The 20215-nt window shown below is 33.3% G+C and overlaps 1 protein-coding gene across 1 annotated transcript; it reads right to left on the bottom strand.

Annotated features, from left to right (window-relative positions):
• Positions 1-4104: 4104 nt before the first annotated feature.
• LOC136043397 (uncharacterized) lies at positions 4105-5052 on the bottom strand. Its single transcript, XM_065728307.1, has one exon. The coding sequence runs from the start codon at positions 5050-5052 to the stop codon at positions 4105-4107; it is 948 nt and encodes a 315-aa protein (XP_065584379.1).
• Positions 5053-20215: the final 15163 nt, after the last annotated feature.

The following is a 20215-nucleotide window of genomic DNA, read 5'->3' as shown; positions in this document are numbered from 1 at the left end:
GAAAACTAAAACTTTTGAAATAGGAAAAGAGCTTTTAATCACATTCTTTACCATTTGCAATCATAAAATAGTCTAATATCTTCATTTTTTCAACATACGTAGCTATTACCCTCGAAAACTAAAACTTTTGAAATAGGAAAAGAGCCTTTAATCACATTCTTTACCATGTGCAATCATAAAATTGTCTAATATCTTCATTTTTCCAACATACGTAGCTATTACCCTCGAAAACTAAAACTTTTGGAATAGGAAAAGAGCCTTTAATCACATTCTTTACCATGTGCAATCATAAAATAGTCTAATATCTTCATTTTTTCAACATACGTAGCTATTACCCCTCGAAAACTAAAACTTTTGAAATAGGAAAAGAGCCTTTAATCACATTCTTTACCATTTGCAATCATAAAATTGTCTAATATCTTCATTTTTTCAACATACGTAACTATTACCCTCAAAAACTAAAACTTTTGAAATAGGAAAAGAGCCTTTAATCACATTCTTTACCATTTGCAATCATAAAATAGTCTAATATCTTCATTTTTTCAACATACGTAGCTATTACCCTCGTAAACTAAAACTTTTGAAATAGGAAAAGAGCCTTTAATCACATTCTTTACCATGTGCAATCATAAAATAGTCTAATATCTTCATTTTTTCAACATACGTAGCTATTACCCTCGAAAACTAAAACTTTTGACATAGGAAAAGAGCCTTTAATCACATTCTTTACCATTTGCAATCATAAAATAGTCTAATATCTTCATTTTTTCAACATACGTAGCTATTACCCTCGAAAACTAAAACTTTTGAAATAGGAAAAGAGCCTTTAATCACATTCTTTACCAAGTGCAATCATAAAATAGTCTAATATCTTCATTTTTTCCACAGACAAAGCTATTACCCTCGAAAAGTAAAACTTTTGAAATAGGAAAAGAGCCTATAATCACATTCTTTACCATGTGCAATCATAAAATAGTCTAATATCTTCATTTTTTCAACATACGTAGCTATTAACCTCGAAAGCTAAAACTTTTGAAATAGGAAAAGAGCCTTTAATCACATTCTTTACCATTTGCAATCATAAAATAGTCTAATATCTTCATTTTTTCAACATACGTAGCTATTACCCTCGAAAACTAAAACTTTTGAAATAGGAAAAGAGCCTTTAATCACATTCTTTACCATTTGCAATCATAAAATTGTCTAATATCTTCATTTTTTCAACATACGTAACTATTACCCTCAAAACTAAAACTTTTGAAATAGGAAAAGAGCCTTTAATCACATTCTTTACCATTTGTAATCATAAAATAGTCTAATATCTTCATTTTTTCAACATAGGCTACGTAGCTATTATCCTCGAAAACTAAAACTTTTGAATAGGTAAAGAGCCTTTAATCACATTCTTTACCATTTGCAATCATAAATTGTCTAATATCTTCATTTTTTCAAAATACGTAGCTATTACCCTCGAAAACTAAAACTTTTGAAATAGGAAAAGAGCCTTTAATCACATTCTTTACCATTTGCAATCATAAAATAGTCTAATATCTTCATTTTTTCAACATACGTAGCTATTACCCTCGAAAACTAAAGCTTTTGAAATAGGAAAAGAGCCTTTAATCACATTCTTCACCATTTGCAATCATAAAATAGTCTAATATCTTCTTTTTTTAAACATACGTAGCTATTACCCCGAAAACTAAAACTTTTGAAATAGGAAAAGAGCTTTTAATCACATTCTTTACCATTTGCAATCATAAAATAGTCTAATATCTTCATTTTTTCAACATACGTAGCTATTACCCTCGAAAACTAAAACTTTTGAAATAGGAAAAGAGCCTTTAATCACATTCTTTACCATGTGCAATCATAAAATTGTCTAATATCTTCATTTTTCCAACATACGTAGCTATTACCCTCGAAAACTAAAACTTTTGGAATAGGAAAAGAGCCTTTAATCACATTCTTTACCATGTGCAATCATAAAATAGTCTAATATCTTCATTTTTTCAACATACGTAGCTATTACCCTCGAAAACTAAAACTTTTGAAATAGGAAAAGAGCCTTTAATCACATTCTTTACCATTTGCAATCATAAAATTGTCTAATATCTTCATTTTTTCAACATACGTAACTATTACCCTCAAAAACTAAAACTTTTGAAATAGGAAAAGAGCCTTTAATCATATTCTTTACCATTTGCAATCATAAAATAGTCTAATATCTTCATTTTTTCAACATACGTAGCTATTACCCTCGAAAACTAAAACTTTTGAAATAGGAAAAGAGCCTTTAATCACATTCTTTACCATGTGCAATCATAAAATAGTCTAATATCTTCATGTTTTCAACATACGTAGCTATTACCCTCGAAAACTAAAACTTTTGACATAGGAAAAGAGCCTTTAATCACATTCTTTACCATTTGCAATCATAAAATAGTCTAATATCTTCATTTTTTCAACATACGTAGCTATTACCCTCGAAAACTAAAACTTTTGAAATAGGAAAAGAGCCTTTAATCACATTCTTTACCAAGTGCAATCATAAAATAGTCTAATATCTTCATTTTTTCCACAGACAAAGCTATTACCCTCGAAAAGTAAAACTTTTGAAATAGGAAAAGAGCCTATAATCACATTCTTACCATGTGCAATCATAAAATAGTCTAATATCTTCATTTTTCAACATACGTAGCTATTAACCTCGAAAGCTAAAACTTTTGAAATAGGAAAAGAGCCTTTAATCACATTCTTTACCATTTGCAATCATAAAATAGTCTAATATCTTCATTTTTTCAACATACGTAGCTATTACCCTCGAAAACTAAAACTTTTGAAATAGGAAAAGAGCCTTTAATCACATTCTTTACCATTTGCAATCATAAAATTGTCTAATATCTTCATTTTTTCAACATACGTAACTATTACCCTCAAAAACTAAAACTTTTGAAATAGGAAAAGAGCCTTTAATCACATTCTTTACCATTTGTAATCATAAAATAGTCTAATATCTTCATTTTTTCAACATAGGGGAGAGTCGGGTAAGACGGACCCCATTTTGGTTTTTCGTCTGTGGAAGAGGTTGGAAACAAGCAACGACTGACGAAAGGTGTCTAACTTGTCCCCAAAACATTGAGTTATGTAAAGAAACCTTCGTCACACATAAATCAGCCGTATTTCCGGGCCCAGATAAAAAAACTGAAGTTGGTCAAAAGGTCCATCTTGCCCACCCCATAGGATAAGACGGACCAGCCCTTTGGGCAAGACGGACCCAATTGCTCAAAAAGATTGATTGTCTCTAAACAATTTTATTTCGAATACTTAAAATACTAGTAGTAAGTAAAAAAGTAAAAAGTTAGCAAATAACTATATTTAAACACTGTACGAGGCCAAATCTACGTGAAAAACGAACTGAGCCGACTGTCTCGTCGTTCCACCCGAAGGGGTCGGTTTTGGCAGCTTCATGATGACCTCTTCTTTTCGCACGAAGCTCATCTCCTCAGTTGCCGTGAATTTACTCGATGGAGCTAATCGCTTCCAAAACTGAACTTGGAAACCATCAGATTCATAATCACACACAACTCCAACATAATTCCTGAAGCTCTTCTTGGTCGGCACTTTCACAACCAAGATATCCCCACTTTTTGGTTCGGTTCCATCAAGAAACTCCTCCTCCTCTGACCCATCCAAATGCAAGCTGACATCACTTTCACCATCCAGCGCGATATGTTCATCGAAGCTGTCTTCCCCGTTCCCAGGCTGTTTGGAGAGGTTTCTCTTTTCAGGCCGTTTTCTTTGAGCTTTCTTTTCTGATTTTTTTCTTTTCAACTCAAATTCTTCTTCCAGTCTGTTTTTTTTCAGGTGTGTTCGTCAGAATTTTGGACTTTGTTCTTTTCCTAGACGTTTTTCCGTCTCTTGCATAGAAACTCGCCTTAGGGCGAGGACGAACCGACTCTGGAGTCACTAGCATAGTCGCAGAAATCACTGAGCTACTGGTAGTTGGCAGCACGTCGTTATTCAAGCTCTCGTCGCCAGGGCTGGTTGATGGAACTGCAGACTGGCCTGTCATGGGAGACGTCTCTGTTGCTGGTCGGTCTGTCACAAAGGCGCTGAGAAAGTCGTGATCTTAGAAAACGTTCCTATTGAAAGGGTATATTCCTGTTTTTGGAACCCGCTTAGTACGTTTTCCATGACGAAAGCTCTTGGAAAAGCGATTCCAACGAATATTCCGATTTCATAAATGGTAATCCTCCTGTTTGGGTTCGAAATCATCCACGAGTTAGCTGCTTCATTGTAGTATCGCTTGAATGGCCCATATACAGCAACATCAAGAGGCTGCAGCTTGTAACTGCAATGTGGCGGAAGCGTTAAGACGTCAATGCCGTTTTCTCTGTAAAGATTAACCACGCTCAATGAGACGTGCGAATCATGGTTATCCATAATCAGCAGAAGTCGATTTGTGGGCGAGCAGCTGGTTTGGGAGATTAGATGGCGTATCATATCCCGGAAGATTTCGGCTGTCATCCATCCAGACGGCTGGCATTTTCCTGTGCTTCCAGGGGGCGTGCCATTGAGAAAACTTTGAAGCCAGTTCACTCGTGGAAAGACAAAGAAAGGGGCTATCGACTGGCCAGCTGCGTTGATACACCCTACGACTGTTACCAGCGTCCCTCGCTCAGCTGAAGTAATACGTCCAACTTGCTTTGATCCCTTTTCTGCAACCACCTTTGGTGTCTTCTGAACGGTGGTTACTCCAGTCTCGTCAAGATTATATATTCTGTTCGGCGGATACTTGTGCTTTATAAGCAGCTCTTCTAAAATATTGAAGAATTCGCTGACATTCGTCCTGTTGAAGCTGGTGGCTCTGGCAAGGCTTGTCGCTTCGGAGGACCTTAGGGAAAGCCCAAAACGACTCATAATGCTATTCATCCAGTCTTTTCCTGCACACTTATTTTCAGTCCAGTTCTTCGGCATATTCTTCCCTTTGGCCTGGGCATATTCATATGCAAGCTGACCTGCTTCCTTTTTCGTAAGTCCATGATGCATATACTGTGCCGTATAGTCCTATACTGTGCCATATAGTCCTTCAGAAGTATCTCTTCGTTTGCTGAGAACACACTTTTAAAGTTGAAGGTAGTTGCCAACTCCACTGATTGGGGATCTTCTGCTGCGTCGAGTTTTGCAACTGCTCTTCGCACTGTGCTTCGTGGCAAACCAACCTCTTTCGAAACTTTGCGAAGCGGCGAACCAGATTAACTCGCATAGCAGCTGCTCTCAGTAAGTCCTGGTCGTGGAGACCGCGGGTGGTTTTCCTAGTATACTTTCCCATTCTGCAAAAGAGAGACAGCTTAATATATTTCTAATTGACATGCGGGAACAATAAATGCAACACAATATTCACAAAATACGTAAAAAATAATAACTTCGAAAAAGATCCCAGATGATAGGGGGCAAGACGGACCGGTCCGTCTTACCCGCTGTCTCTTTGGTCCATCTTACCCTAAACCTGCTTTTTCGGAATAGTTAAAAATTATAACATAAGATGGCGCTGCAATGAAAACAATTAATGTCTCACACACTCTCCTAGACCTCCATATTTGTAAGAAAAATTACCACAGTATAAAACAGAACATTAGAAACACCAGAAAAGAAAAACATTTACCTCAAAAGCCGGTTTCGAGAATGTGAAAACGAATAAAATATTTTTCTCGAAGACAAGATTGGCTTCAACTCTCAGACTTCGCTCCGAAACTTGCCACTAGATGGCCGTTGTTTCTAGCTCTACAAGTGATAAAAAGGTGACGCTCAAGTCGAGCAATGACAAAAGGTCCGTCTTGCCCCCCGGTCCGTCTTACCCGACTCTCCCCTACGTAGCTATTACCCTCGAAAACTAAAACTTTTGACATAGGAAAAGAGCCTTTAATCACATTCGTTACCATTTGCAATTATAAAATTGTCTAATATCTTCATTTTTTCAAAATACGTAGCTATTACCCTCGAAAACTAAAACTTTTGAAATAGGAAAAGAGCCTTTAATCACATTCTTTACCATTTGCAATCATAAAATAGTCTAATATCTTCATTTTTTCAACATACGTAGCTATTACCCTCGAAAACTAAAACTTTTGAAATAGGAAAAGAGCCTTTAATCACATTCTTCACCATTTGCAATCATAAAATAGTCTAATATCTTCTTTTTTTAAACATACGTAGCTATTACCCCCGAAAACTAAAACTTTTGAAATAGGAAAAGAGCTTTTAATCACATTCTTTACCATTTGCAATCATAAAATAGTCTAATATCTTCATTTTTTCAACATACGTAGCTATTACCCTCGAAAACTAAAACTTTTGAAATAGGAAAAGAGCCTTTAATCACATTGTTTACCATGTGCAATCATAAAATTGTCTAATATCTTCATTTTTCTAACATACGTAGCTATTACCCTCGAAAACTAAAACTTTTGGAATAGGAAAAGAGCCTTTAATCACATTCTTTACCATGTGCAATCATAAAATAGTCTAATATCTTCATTTTTTCAACATACGTAGCTATTACCCTCGAAAACTAAAACTTTTGGAATAGGAAAAGAGCCTTTAATCACATTCTTTACCATTTGCAATCATAAAATAGTCTAATATCTTAATTTTTTCAACATACGTAGCTATTACCCTCGAAAAGTAAAACTTTTGACATAGGAAAAGAGCCTTTAATCGCATTCTTTACCATTTGCAATCATAAAATAGTCTAATATCTTCATTTTTTCAACATACGTAGCTATTACCCTCGAAAACTAAAACTTTTGAAATAGGAAAAGATCCTTTAATCACATTCTTTACCATGTGCAATCATAAAATTGTCTAATATCTTCATTTTTTCCACAGACGAAGCTGTTACCCTCAAAAACTAAAATTTTTGAAATAGGAAAAGAGCCTTTAATCACATTCTTTGCCATTTACAATCATAAAATAGTCTAATATCTTCATTTTTTCAACATACGTAGCTATTACCCTCGAAAACTAAATCTTTTGACATAGGAAAAGAGCCTTTAATCACATTCTTTACCATGTGCAATCATAAAATAGTCTAATATCTTCATTTTTTCAACACCATTTGCAGTCATAAAATAGTCTAATACCTTCATTTTTGAACATACGTAGCTATTACTCTCGAAAACTAAACTTTTGACAAAGGAAAAGAGCCTTTAATCACATTCTTTACCATTTGCAATCATAAAATAGTCTAATATCTTCATTTTTTCAACATACGTAGCTATTACCCTCGAAAACTGAAACTTTTGAATAGGAAAAGAGCCTTTAATCACATTCTTTACCATTTGCAATCATAAAATAGTCTAATATCTTCATTTTTTCAACATACGTAGCTATTACCCTCGAAAACTGAAACTTTTGAAATAGGAAACGAGCCTTTAATCACATTTTTTACCATTTGCAATCATAAAATAGTCTAATATCTTCATTTTTTCAACATACGTAGGTATTACCCTCGAAAACTAAAACTTTCGACATAGGAAAAGAGCCTTTAATCACATTCTTTACCATTTGCAATCATAAAATAGTCTAATATCTTCATTTTTTCAACATACGTAGCTATTACCCTCGAAAACTGAAACTTTTGAAATAGGAAAAGAGCCTTTAATCACATTCTTTACCATTTGCAATCATAAAATAGTCTAAGATCTTCATTTTTTCAACATACGTAGCTATTACCCTCGAAAACTAAAACTTTTGAAATAGGAAAAGAGCCTTTAATCACATTCTTTACCATGTGCAATCATAAAATTGTCAAATATCTTCATTTTTTCACAGACAAAGCTATTACCCTCGAAAACTAAAACTTTTGACATAGGAAAAGAGCCTTTAATCAAATTCTTTACCATGTGCAATCATAAAATTGTCTAATATCTTCATTTTTTCCACAGACAAAGCTATTACCCTCGAAAACTAAAACTTTTGAAATAGGAAAAGAGCCTTTAATCACATTCTTCACCATTTGCAATCATAAAATAGTCTAATATCTTAATTTTTTCAACATACGTAGCTATTACCCTCGAAAACTAAAACTTTTGACATAGGAAAAGAGCCTTTAATCACATTCTTTACCATGTGCAATCATAAAATAATCTAATATCTTCATTTTTTAAACACACATAGCTATTACCCTCGAAAACTAAAACTTTTGAAATAGGAAAAGAACCTTTAATCACATTCTTTACCATGTGAAATCATAAAATATTCTAATATCTTCATTTTTTCAACATACGTAGCTATTACTCTCGAAAACTAAAACTTTTGACATAGGAAAAGAGCCTTTAATCACATTCTTTACCATGTGCAATCATAAAATAGTCTAATATCTTCATTTTTTCCATTGACATAGCTATTACCCTCGAAAACTAAGACTTTTGAAATAGGAAAAGAGCCTTTAATCACATTCTTTACCATGTGCAATCATAAAATAGACTAATATCTTCAGTTTTTCAACATACGTAGCTACTATCCTCGAAAACTAAAACTTTTGAAATAGGAAAAGAGCCTTTAATCACATTCTTTACCATTTGCAATCATAAAATTGTCTAATATCTTCATTTTTTCAACATACGTAGCTATTACCTTCGAAAACTAAAACTTTTGAAATAAGAAAAGAGCCTTTAATCACATTCTTTACCATTTGCAATCATAAAATAGTCTAATATCTTCATTTTTTCAACATACGTAGCTATTACCCTCGAAAACTAAAACTTTTGACATAGGAAAAGAGCCTTTAATCACATTCTTTACCATGTGCAATCATAAAATAGTCTAATATCTTCATTTTTTCCACAGACAAAGCTATTACCCTCGAAAACTAAAACTTTTGAAATAAGAAAAGAGCCTTTAATCACATTCTTTACCATTTGCAATCATAAAATAGTCTAATATCGTCATTTTTTCAAAATAAGTAGCTATTACCCTCGAAAACTAAAACTTTTGACATAGGAAAAGAGCCTTTAATCACATTCTTTACCATGTGCAATCATAAATTTTTTTAATATCTTCATTTTTTCAACATACGTAGCTATTACCTTCAAAAACTAAAACTTTTGAAATAGGAAAAGAGCCTTTAATCACATTCTTTACCATGTGCAATCATAAAATAGTCTAATATCTTCATTTTTTCAACATACGTAGCTATTAGCTTCGAAAACTAAAACTTTTGAAATAGGAAAAGAGCCTTTAATCACATTCTTTACCATGTTTCACATTATTTTCAAAATAGTCTAATATCTTCGTTTTTTCCACAGACAAAGCTTTTACCCTCGAAAACTAAAACTTTTGAAATAGGAAAAGAGCCTTTAATCACATTCTTTACCATTTGCAATCATAAAATAGTCTAATATCGTCATTTTTTCAACATACGTAGCTATTACCCTCGAAAACTAAAACTTTTGACATAGGAAAAGAGCCTTTAATCACATTCTTTACCATGTGCAATCATAAATTTTTTTAATATCTTCATTTTTTCAACATACGTAGCTATTACCTTCGAAAACTAAAACTTTTGAAATAGGAAAAGAGCCTTTAATCACATTCTTTACCATGTGCAATCATAAAATAGTCTAATATCTTCATTTTTTCCACAGACATAGCTATTACCCTCGAAAACTAAAACTTTTGAAATAGGAAAAGAGCCTTTAATCACATTCTTTACCATTTGCAATCATAAAATAGTCTAATATCTTCATTTTTTCAACATACGTAGCTATTACCCTCGAAAACTAAAACTTTTGAAATAGGAAAAGAGCCTTTAATCACATTCTTTACCATGTGCAATCATAAAATTGTCTAATATCTTCATTTTTTCAACTTACGTAGCTATTACCCTCGAAAACTAAAACTTTTGACATAGGAAAAGAGCCTTTAATCACATTCTTTACCATTTGCAACCATAAAATAGTCTAATATCTTCATTTTTTCAACATACGTAGCTATTACCCTCGAAAACTAAAACTTTTGACATAGGAAAAGAGCCTTTAATCACATTCTTTACCATTTGCAATCATAAAATAGTCTGATATCTTCATTTTTTCAACATACGTAGCTATTACCCTCGAAAACTGAAACTTTTGAAATAGGAAAAGAGCCTTTAATCACATTCTTTACCATTTGCAGTCATAAAATAGTCTAATACCTTCATTTTTTGAACTAACGTAGCTATTACCCTCGAAAACTAAAACTTTTGAAATAGGAAAAGAGCCTTAAATCCTTTACCAAGTGCAATCATAAAATTGTCTAATATCTTCATTTTTTTCAACATACGTAGCTATTAACCTCGAAAACTAAATCTTTTGACATAGGAAAAGAGCCTTTAATCACATTCTTTACCATTTGCAGTCATAAAATAGTCTAATATCTTCATTTTTTCAACATACGTAGCTATTACCCTCGAAAACTGAAACTTTTGAAATAGGAAAAGAGCCTTTAATCACATTCTTTACCATTTGCAATCATAAAATAGTCTAATATCTTCATTTTTTCAACATACGTAGCTATTACCCTCGAAAACTGAAACTTTTGAAATAGGAAAAGAGCCTTTAATCACATTTTTTACCATTTGCAATCATAAAATAGTCTAATATCTTCATTTTTTCAACATACGTAGCTATTACCCTCGAAAACTAAAACTTTTGACATAGGAAAAGAGCCTTTAATCACATTCTTTACCATTTGCAATCATAAAATAGTCTAATATCTTCATTTTTTCAACATACGTAGCTATTACCCTCGAAAACTGAAACTTTTGAAATAGGAAAAGAGCCTTTAATCACATTCTTTACCATTTGCAATCATAAAATAGTCTAATATCTTCATTTTTTCAACATACGTAGCTATTACCCTCGAAAACTATAACTTTTGAAATAGGAAAAGAGCCTTTAATCACATTCTTTACCATGTGCAATCATAAAATTGTCAAATATCTTCATTTTTCCACAGACAAAGCTATTACCCTCGAAAACTAAAACTTTTGACATACTTGTGTACCATGTATGTATGGTACACACACTTGTGTACCATACATACGTAGCTATTTCCTTCGAAAACTAAAACTTTTGAAATAGGAAAAGAGCTTTTAATCACATTTGCAATCATAAAATAGTCCAATATCTTCATTTTTTCAACATACGTAGCTATTACCCTCGAAAACTAAAACTTTTGACATAGGAAAAGAGCCTTTAATCACATTCTTTACCATGTGCAATCATAAAATAGTCTAATATCTTCATTTTTTCCACAGACAAAGCTATTACCCTCGAAAACTAAAACTTTTGAAATAAGAAAAGAGCCTTTAATCACATTCTTTACCATTTGCAATCATAAAATAGTCTAATATCGTCATCTTTTCAACATACGTAGCTATTACCCTCGAAAACTAAAACTTTTGACATTGGAAAAGAGCCTTTAATCACATTCTTTACCATGTGCAATCATAAATTTTTTTAATATCTTCATTTTTTCAACATACGTAGCTATTACCTTCGAAAACTAAAACTTTTGAAATAGGAAAAGAGCCTTTAATCACATTCTTTACCATGTGCAATCATAAAATAGTCTAATATCTTCATTTTTTCAACATACGTAGCTATTAGCTTCGAAAACTAAAACTTTTGAAATAGGAAAAGAGCCTTTAATCACATTCTTTACCATGTTTCACATTATTTTCAAAATAGTCTAATATCTTCGTTTTTTCCACAGACAAAGCTTTCACCCTCGAAAACTAAAACTTTTGAAATAGGAAAAGAGCCTTTAATCACATTCTTTACCATTTGCAATCATAAAATAGTCTAATATCGTCATTTTTTCAACATACGTAGCTATTACCCTCGAAAACTAAAACTTTTGACAGAGGAAAAGAGCCTTTAATCACATTCTTTACCATGTGCAATCATAAATTTTTTTAATATCTTCATTTTTTCAACATACGTAGCTATTACCTTCGAAAACTAAAACTTTTGAAATAGGAAAAGAGCCTTTAATCACATTCTTTACCATGTGTAATCATAAAATAGTCTAATATCTTCATTTTTTCCACAGACATAGCTATTACCCTCGAAAACTAAAACTTTTGAAATAGGAAAAGAGCCTTTAATCACATTCTTTACCATTTGCAATCATAAAATAGTCTAATATCTTCATTTTTTCAACATACGTAGCTATTACCCTCGAAAACTAAAACTTTTGAAATAGGAAAAGAGCCTTTAATCACATTCTTTACCATGTGCAATAATAAAATTGTCTAATATCTTCATTTTTTCAACATACGTAGCTATTACCCTCGAAAACTAAAACTTTTGACATAGGAAAAGAGCCTTTAATCACATTCTTTACCATTTGCAACCATAAAATAGTCTAATATCTTCATTTTTTCAACATACGTAGCTATTACCCTCGAAAACTAAAACTTTTGACATAGGAAAAGAGCCTTTAATCACATTCTTTACCATTTGCAGTCATAAAATAGTCTAATACCTTCATTTTTTGAACTTACGTAGCTATTACCCTCGAAAACTAAAACTTTTGAAATAGGAAAAGAGCCTTAAATCCTTTACCATGTGCAATCATAAAATTGTCTAATATCTTCATTTTTTTCAACATACGTAGCTATTACCCTCGAAAACTAAAACTTTTGACATAGGAAAAGAGCCTTTAATCACATTCTTTACCATTTGCAATCATAAAATAGTCTAATATCTTCATTTTTTCCACATACGTAGCTATTACCCTCGAAAACTGAAACTTTTGAAATAGGAAAAGAGCCTTTAATCACATTCTTTACCATTTGCAATCATAAAATAGTCTAATATCTTCATTTTTTCAACATACGTAGCTATTACCCTCGAAAACTAAAACTTTTGACATAGGAAAAGAGCCTTTAATCACATTCTTTACCATTTGCAATCATAAAATAGTCTAATATCTTCATTTTTTCAACATACGTAGCTATTACCCTCGAAAACTGAAACTTTTGAAATAGGAAAAGAGCCTTTAATCACATTCTTTACCATTTGCAATCATAAAATAGTCTAATATCTTCATTTTTTCAACATACGTAGCTATTACCCTCGAAAACTAAAACTTTTGAAATAGGAAAAGAGCCTTTAATCACATTCTTTACCATGTGCAATCATAAAATTGTCAAATATCTTCATTTTTCCACTGACAAAGCTATTACCCTCGAAAACTAAAACTTTTGACATAGGAAAAGAGCCTTTAATCACATTCTTTACCATGTGCAATCATAAAATTTTTTAATATCTTGATTTTTTCAACATACGTAGCTATTACCCTCGAAAACTAAAACTTTTGAAATAGGAAAAGAGCCTTTAATCACATTCTTTACCATGTGCAATCATAAAATAGTCTAATATCTTCATTTTTTCAACATACGTAGCTATTAGCTTCGAAAACTAAAACTTTTGAAATAGGAAAAGAGCCTTTAATCACATTCTTTACCATGTGTCACATTATTTTCAAAATAGGATAATATCTTAATTTATTACAATCGAAATCCTATTACAATCGAAAACTAAAACTTTTGACATAGGAAAAGAGCCTTTAATCACATTCTTTACCATGTGCAATCATAAATTTTTTTAATATCTTCATTTTTTCAACATACGTAGCTATTACCTTCGAAAACTAAAACTTTTGAAATAGGAAAAGAGCCTTTAATCACATTCTTTACCATGTGCAATCATAAAATAGTCTAATATCTTCATTTTTTCCACAGATATAGCTATTACCCTCGAAAACTAAAACTTTTGAAATAGGAAAAGAGCCTTTAATCACATTCTTTACCATTTGCAATCATAAAATAGTCTAATATCTTCATTTTTTCAACATACGTAGCTATTACCCTCGAAAACTAAAACTTTTGAAATAGGAAAAGAGCCTTTAATCACATTCTTTACCATGTGCAATCATAAAATTGTCTAATATCTTCATTTTTTCAACATACGTAGCTATTACCCTCGAAAACTAAAACTTTTGACATAGGAAAAGAGCCTTTAATCACATTCTTTACCATGTGCAATCATAAATTTTTTTAATATCTTCATTTTTTCCACATACGTAGCTATTACCTTCGAAAACTAAAACTTTTGAAATAGGAAAAGAGCCTTTTATCACATTCTTTACCATTTGCAATCATAAAATAGTCTAATATCGTCATTTTTTCAACATACGTAGCTATTACTCTCGAAAACTAAAACTTTTGAAAAAGGAAAAGAGCCTTTAATCACATTCTTTACCATTTGCAATCATAAAATAGTCAAATATCTTCATTTTTTCAACATACGTAGCTATTACCCTCGAAAACTAAAACTTTTGACATAGGAAAAGAGCCTTTAATCACATTCTTTACCATTTGCAATCATAAAATTGTCTAATATCTTCATTTTTTCAACATTTGTAGCTATTACCCTCGAAAACTGAAACTTTTGAAATAGGAAAAGAGCCTTTAATCACATTCTTTACCATGTGCAATCATAAAATAGTCTAATATCTTCATTTTTTCCACAGATATAGCTATTACCCTCGAAAACTAAAACTTTTGAAATAGGAAAAGAGCCTTTAATCACATTCTTTACCATTTGCAATCATAAAATAGTCTAATATCTTCATTTTTTCAACATACGTAGCTATTACCCTCGAAAACTAAAACTTTTGAAATAGGAAAAGAGCCTTTAATCACATTCTTTACCATGTGCAATCATAAAATTGTCTAATATCTTCATTTTTTCAACATACGTAGCTATTACCCTCGAAAACTAAAACTTTTGACATAGGAAAAGAGCCTTTAATCACATTCTTTACCATGTGCAATCATAAATTTTTTTAATATCTTCATTTTTTCCACATACGTAGCTATTACCTTCGAAAACTAAAACTTTTGAAATAGGAAAAGAGCCTTTAATCACATTCTTTACCATTTGCAATCATAAAATAGTCTAATATCCTCATTCTTTCAACATACGTAGCTATTACTCTCGAAAACTAAAACTTTTGCAAAGGAAAAGAGCCTTTAATCACATTCTTTACCATTTGCAATCATAAAATAGTCAAATATCTTCATTTTTTCAACATACGTAGCTATTACCCTCGAAAACTAAAACTTTTGACATAGGAAAAGAGCCTTTAATCACATTCTTTACCATTTGCAATCATAAAATAGTCTAATATCTTCATTTTTTCAACATACGTAGCTATTAGCTTCGAAAACTAAAACTTTTGAAATAGGAAAAGAGCCTTTAATCACATTCTTTACCATGTGTCACATTATTTTCAAAATAGGCTAATATCTTAATTTTTTCCACGGACACAGCTATTACAATCGAAAACTAAAACTTTTGACATAGGAAAAGAGCCTTTAATCACATTCTTTACCATGTGCAATCATAAATTTTTTTAATATCTTCATTTTTTCAACATACGTAGCTATTACCTTCGAAAACTAAAACTTTTGAAATAGGAAAAGAGCCTTTAATCACATTCTTTACCATGTGCAATCATAAAATAGTCTAATATCTTCATTTTTTCCACAGATATAGCTATTACCCTCGAAAACTAAAACTTTTGAAATAGGAAAAGAGCCTTTAATCACATTCTTTACCATTTGCAATCATAAAATAGTCTAATATCTTCATTTTTTCAACATACGTAGCTATTACCCTCGAAAACTAAAACTTTTGAAATAGGAAAAGAGCCTTTGATCACATTCTTTACCATGTGCAATCATAAAATTGTCTAATATCTTCATTTTTTCAACATACGTAGCTATTACCCTCGAAAACTAAAACTTTTGACATAGGAAAAGAGCCTTTAATCACATTCTTTACCATGTGCAATCATAGATTTTTTTAATATCTTCATTTTTTCCACATACGTAGCTATTACCTTCGAAAACTAAAACTTTTGAAATAGGAAAAGAGCCTTTAATCACATTCTTTACCATTTGCAATCATAAAATAGTCTAATATCGTCATTTTTTCAACATACGTAGCTATTACTCTCGAAAACTAAAACTTTTGAAAAAGGAAAAGAGCCTTTAATCACATTCTTTACCATTTGCAATCATAAAATAGTCAAATATCTTCATTTTTTCAACATACGTAGCTATTACCCTCGAAAACTAAAACTTTTGACATAGGAAAAGAGCCTTTAATCACATTCTTTACCATTTGCAATCATAAAATTGTCTAATATCTTCATTTTTTCAACATTTGTAGCTATTACCCTCGAAAACTGAAACTTTTGAAATAGGAAAAGAGCCTTTAATCACATTCTTTACCATGTGCAATCATAAAATAGTCTAATATCTTCATTTTTTCCACAGATATAGCTATTACCCTCGAAAACTAAAACTTTTGAAATAGGAAAAGAGCCTTTAATCACATTCTTTACCATTTGCAATCATAAAATAGTCTAATATCTTCATTTTTTCAACATACGTAGCTATTACCCTCGAAAACTAAAACTTTTGAAATAGGAAAAGAGTCTTTAATCACATTCTTTACCATGTGCAATCATAAAATTGTCTAATATCTTCATTTTTTCAACATACGTAGCTATTACCCTCGAAAACTAAAACTTTTGACATAGGAAAAGAGCCTTTAATCACATTCTTTACCATGTGCAATCATAAATTTTTTTAATATCTTCATTTTTTCCACATACGTAGCTATTACCTTCGAAAACTAAAACTTTTGAAATAGGAAAAGAGCCTTTAATCACATTCTTTACCATTTGCAATCATAAAATAGTCTAATATCGTCATTTTTTCAACATACGTAGCTATTACTCTCGAAAACTAAAACTTTTGAAAAAGGAAAAGAGCCTTTAATCACATTCTTTACCATTTGCAATCATAAAATAGTCAAATATCTTCATTTTTTCAACATACGTAGCTATTACCCTCGAAAACTAAAACTTTTGACATAGGAAAAGAGCCTTTAATCACATTCTTTACCATTTGCAATCATAAAATTGTCTAATATCTTCATTTTTTCAACATTTGTAGCTATTACCCTCGAAAACTGAAACTTTTGAAATAGGAAAAGAGCCTTTAATCACATTCTTTACCATTTGCAATCATAAAATCGTCTAATATCTTCATTTTTTCAACATACGTAGCTATTACCCTCGAAAACTAAAACTTTTGACATAGGAAAAGAGCCTTTAATCACATTCTTTACCATTTGCAGTCATAAAATAGTCTAATACCTTCATTTTTTAAACTTACGTAGCTATTACCCTCGAAAACTAAAACTTTTGAAATAGGAAAAGAGCCTTAAATCCTTTACCATGTGCAATCCCAGCGTCCCGGTCGTCATTTGTGTCCCGGTGTCCCGGTCTGTAATTTCTCTTCGAACAATCCCTGTTTCCCGGTCGTCATTTATATATCTTCCCTGTACCCCCGTCGTCCCCTTTGTAGTTGTGTCACTGTGTCCCGGTCGTCATTTATATTCCCTGTGTCCCGGTTTCCCAGTCTGTAATTTCTCTTTGAGGTTCCCGGTCGTCATTTATATTCCCTGTATCCCCGTGTCCCGGTCGTCATATGTGTCACGGTCTGTAATTTCATCAGTTGACAAACATGACGTCAGTCGACACACAATTTCATGACGCATACAGCTCAATCCTTACAATGACGTCAGTCGACACACCTGACGTCACTCGACAGACACACAGACAACTTATTTTTATATATATAGATATATAGCTGTTAGGGGGGCTCGGGGGGGCATCGCGCCCCCAAGCCCCCCGCGCGCGGAAGTCGTTACACGCTATATTAGTTACCTGCCATTGTAGTTGTGTCCCTGTGTCCCACCTGTGAATTGAGATAGATATAAATATATATATTTTTTGAGCTACATAAAACTTGCGAATATACAACATTCTTCGCTGTCCAATTTAACTACGTAAAACTTAAGAATATACAACATTCTTCCATGTCCCATTGTTTGTGCATATAAATAGATTGTTAGGTTTACCGACTCTTGAACATGCACCATAAAATTGTCCATGGGAAAAGCAATCCGTATTCAGATCTATACCTGATTATTCTAATGATTGCCCTTTAACTTTGTTGATGCTGATTGCTAATCAAACATTCCCTGTGTCCCCGTCGTCATTTATATATCCCCCTGTGCCCCCCGGCACCCCCCTTGTAGTTGTGTCCCTGTGTCCTGGTCGTCATTTATATTCCCAGTATTCCGGTCGTCGTTTGTGTCCCGGTGTCCCAGTCTGTGTTGAAGACTGGGAAATTGAAAAACAAATTTTCAATTCGTATTCAGATCTATACCTCATTATTTTAACGATGTGTCCCTTTGTCCCGGTCGTTATTTATAGTCCCTGTGTCTCGGTCGTCATTTATATTCCCTGTGTCCCAGCGTCCCGGTCGTCATTTGTGTCCCAGTGTCCCGGTCTGTAATTTCTCTTCGAACAATCCCTGTGTCCCGGTCGTCATTTATATATCTTCCCTGTACCCCCGTCGTCCCCTTTTTAGTTGTGTCACTGTGTCCCGGTCGTCATTTATATTCCCTGTGTCCCGGTGTCCCAGTCTGTAATTTCTCTTTGAGGTTGCCGGTCGTCATTTATATTCCCTGTATCCCCGTATCCCGGTCGTCATTTGTGTTCCGGTCTGTAATTTCATCAGTTGACAAACATGACGTCAGTCGACACACAATTTCATGACGCATACAGCTCAATCCTTACAATGACGTCAGTCGACACACCTGACGTCACTCGACAGACACACAGACAACTTATTTTTATATATATAGATATATAGCTGTTGGGGGGGGGGGGGGGGCTCGGGAGGGGGGGGGGGCATCGCGCCCCAAGCCCCCCGCGTGCGTAAGTCGTTACACGCCATATTAGTTACCTGCCATTGTAGTTGTGTCCCTGTGTCCCACCTGTGAATTGAGATAGATATAAATATATATATTTTTTGAACTACATAAAACTTGCGAATATACAACATTCTTCGCTGTCCAATTTAACTACGTAAAACTTAAGAATATACAACATTCTTCCATGTCCCGTTGTTTGTGCATATAAATAGATTGTTAGGTTTACCGACTCTTGAACATGCAACATAAAATTGTCCATGGGAAAAGCAATCCGTATTCAGATCTATACCTGATTATTCTAATGATTGCCCTTTAACTTTGTTGATGCTGATTGCTAATCAAACATTCCCTGTGTCCCCGTCGTCATTTATATATCCCCCTGTGCCCCCCGGCACCCCCCTTGTAGTTGTGTCCCTGTGTCCTGGTCGTCATTTATATTCCCAGTATCCCGGTCGTCATTTGTGTCCCGGTGTCCCAGTCTGTACTTTCTCTTTGAGTGTCGAGGTCGTCATTTATATTCCCTGTGGCCCGGTGTCCCGGTCATCATTTTCGTCCCAGTTGTCATTTGTGTCCCGGTGCTTTGTTGATGGTGATTGCTAATCGAACATTCCTTGTCTCCTGGTCGCTTTCTCTTTGAGTGTCCCTTTCGTCATTTTTATTCCCTAAGTCCCGGTGTTCCGGTCGTCATTTGTGTCCCGATGTCGAGGTCTGTAATTTCGTCAGTCGTCAAGACATGACGTAAGTCAACACACAATCATGACGTTAATCGACAGACACACATACAAGTTATTTTTATATATATCTACTAGTTGTTGGAATTTGCTGTCTACCAGAAATTTTAGTACTTTTATATATCTACTAGCAAATCTTACTAGCAAATTTTCTACTAGCAAATTTTATAGATCTACAAACAATATTTTCAATTCGTTTTCAGATCTATACTTCATTATTTTAACGATGTGTCCCTTTGTCCCGGTCGATATTTATAGTCCCTGTGTCTCGGTCGTCATTTATATTCCCTGTGTCCCAGCGTCCCGGTCGTCATTTGTGTCCCGGTGTCCCGGTCTGTAATTTCTCTTCGAACAATCCCTGTGTCCCGGTCGTCATTTATATATCTTCCCTGTACCCCCGTCGTCCCCTTTGTAATTGTGTCACTGTGTCCCGGTCGTCATTTATATTCCCTGTGTCCCGGTGTCCCAGTCTGTAATTTCTCTTTGAGGTTCCCGGTCGTCATTTATATTCCCTGTATCCCCGTGTCCCGGTCGTCATTTGTGTCCCGGTCTGTAATTTCATCAGTTGAC

Source organism: Artemia franciscana, unplaced genomic scaffold (assembly GCF_032884065.1).
Source record: "Artemia franciscana unplaced genomic scaffold, ASM3288406v1 Scaffold_5604, whole genome shotgun sequence".
NCBI lineage: Eukaryota > Metazoa > Arthropoda > Branchiopoda > Anostraca > Artemiidae > Artemia > Artemia franciscana.
Note: the sequence above shows the minus strand (reverse complement) of the source record. Positions and strands in the feature narration are given on the sequence as shown.

Bases quoted from the DNA above. Each gene is read 5' to 3' on its own strand.
- LOC136043397 (XM_065728307.1), bottom strand. From the start codon at position 5,052: ATGCATCATGGACTTACGAAAAAGGAAGCAGGTCAGCTTGCATATGAA.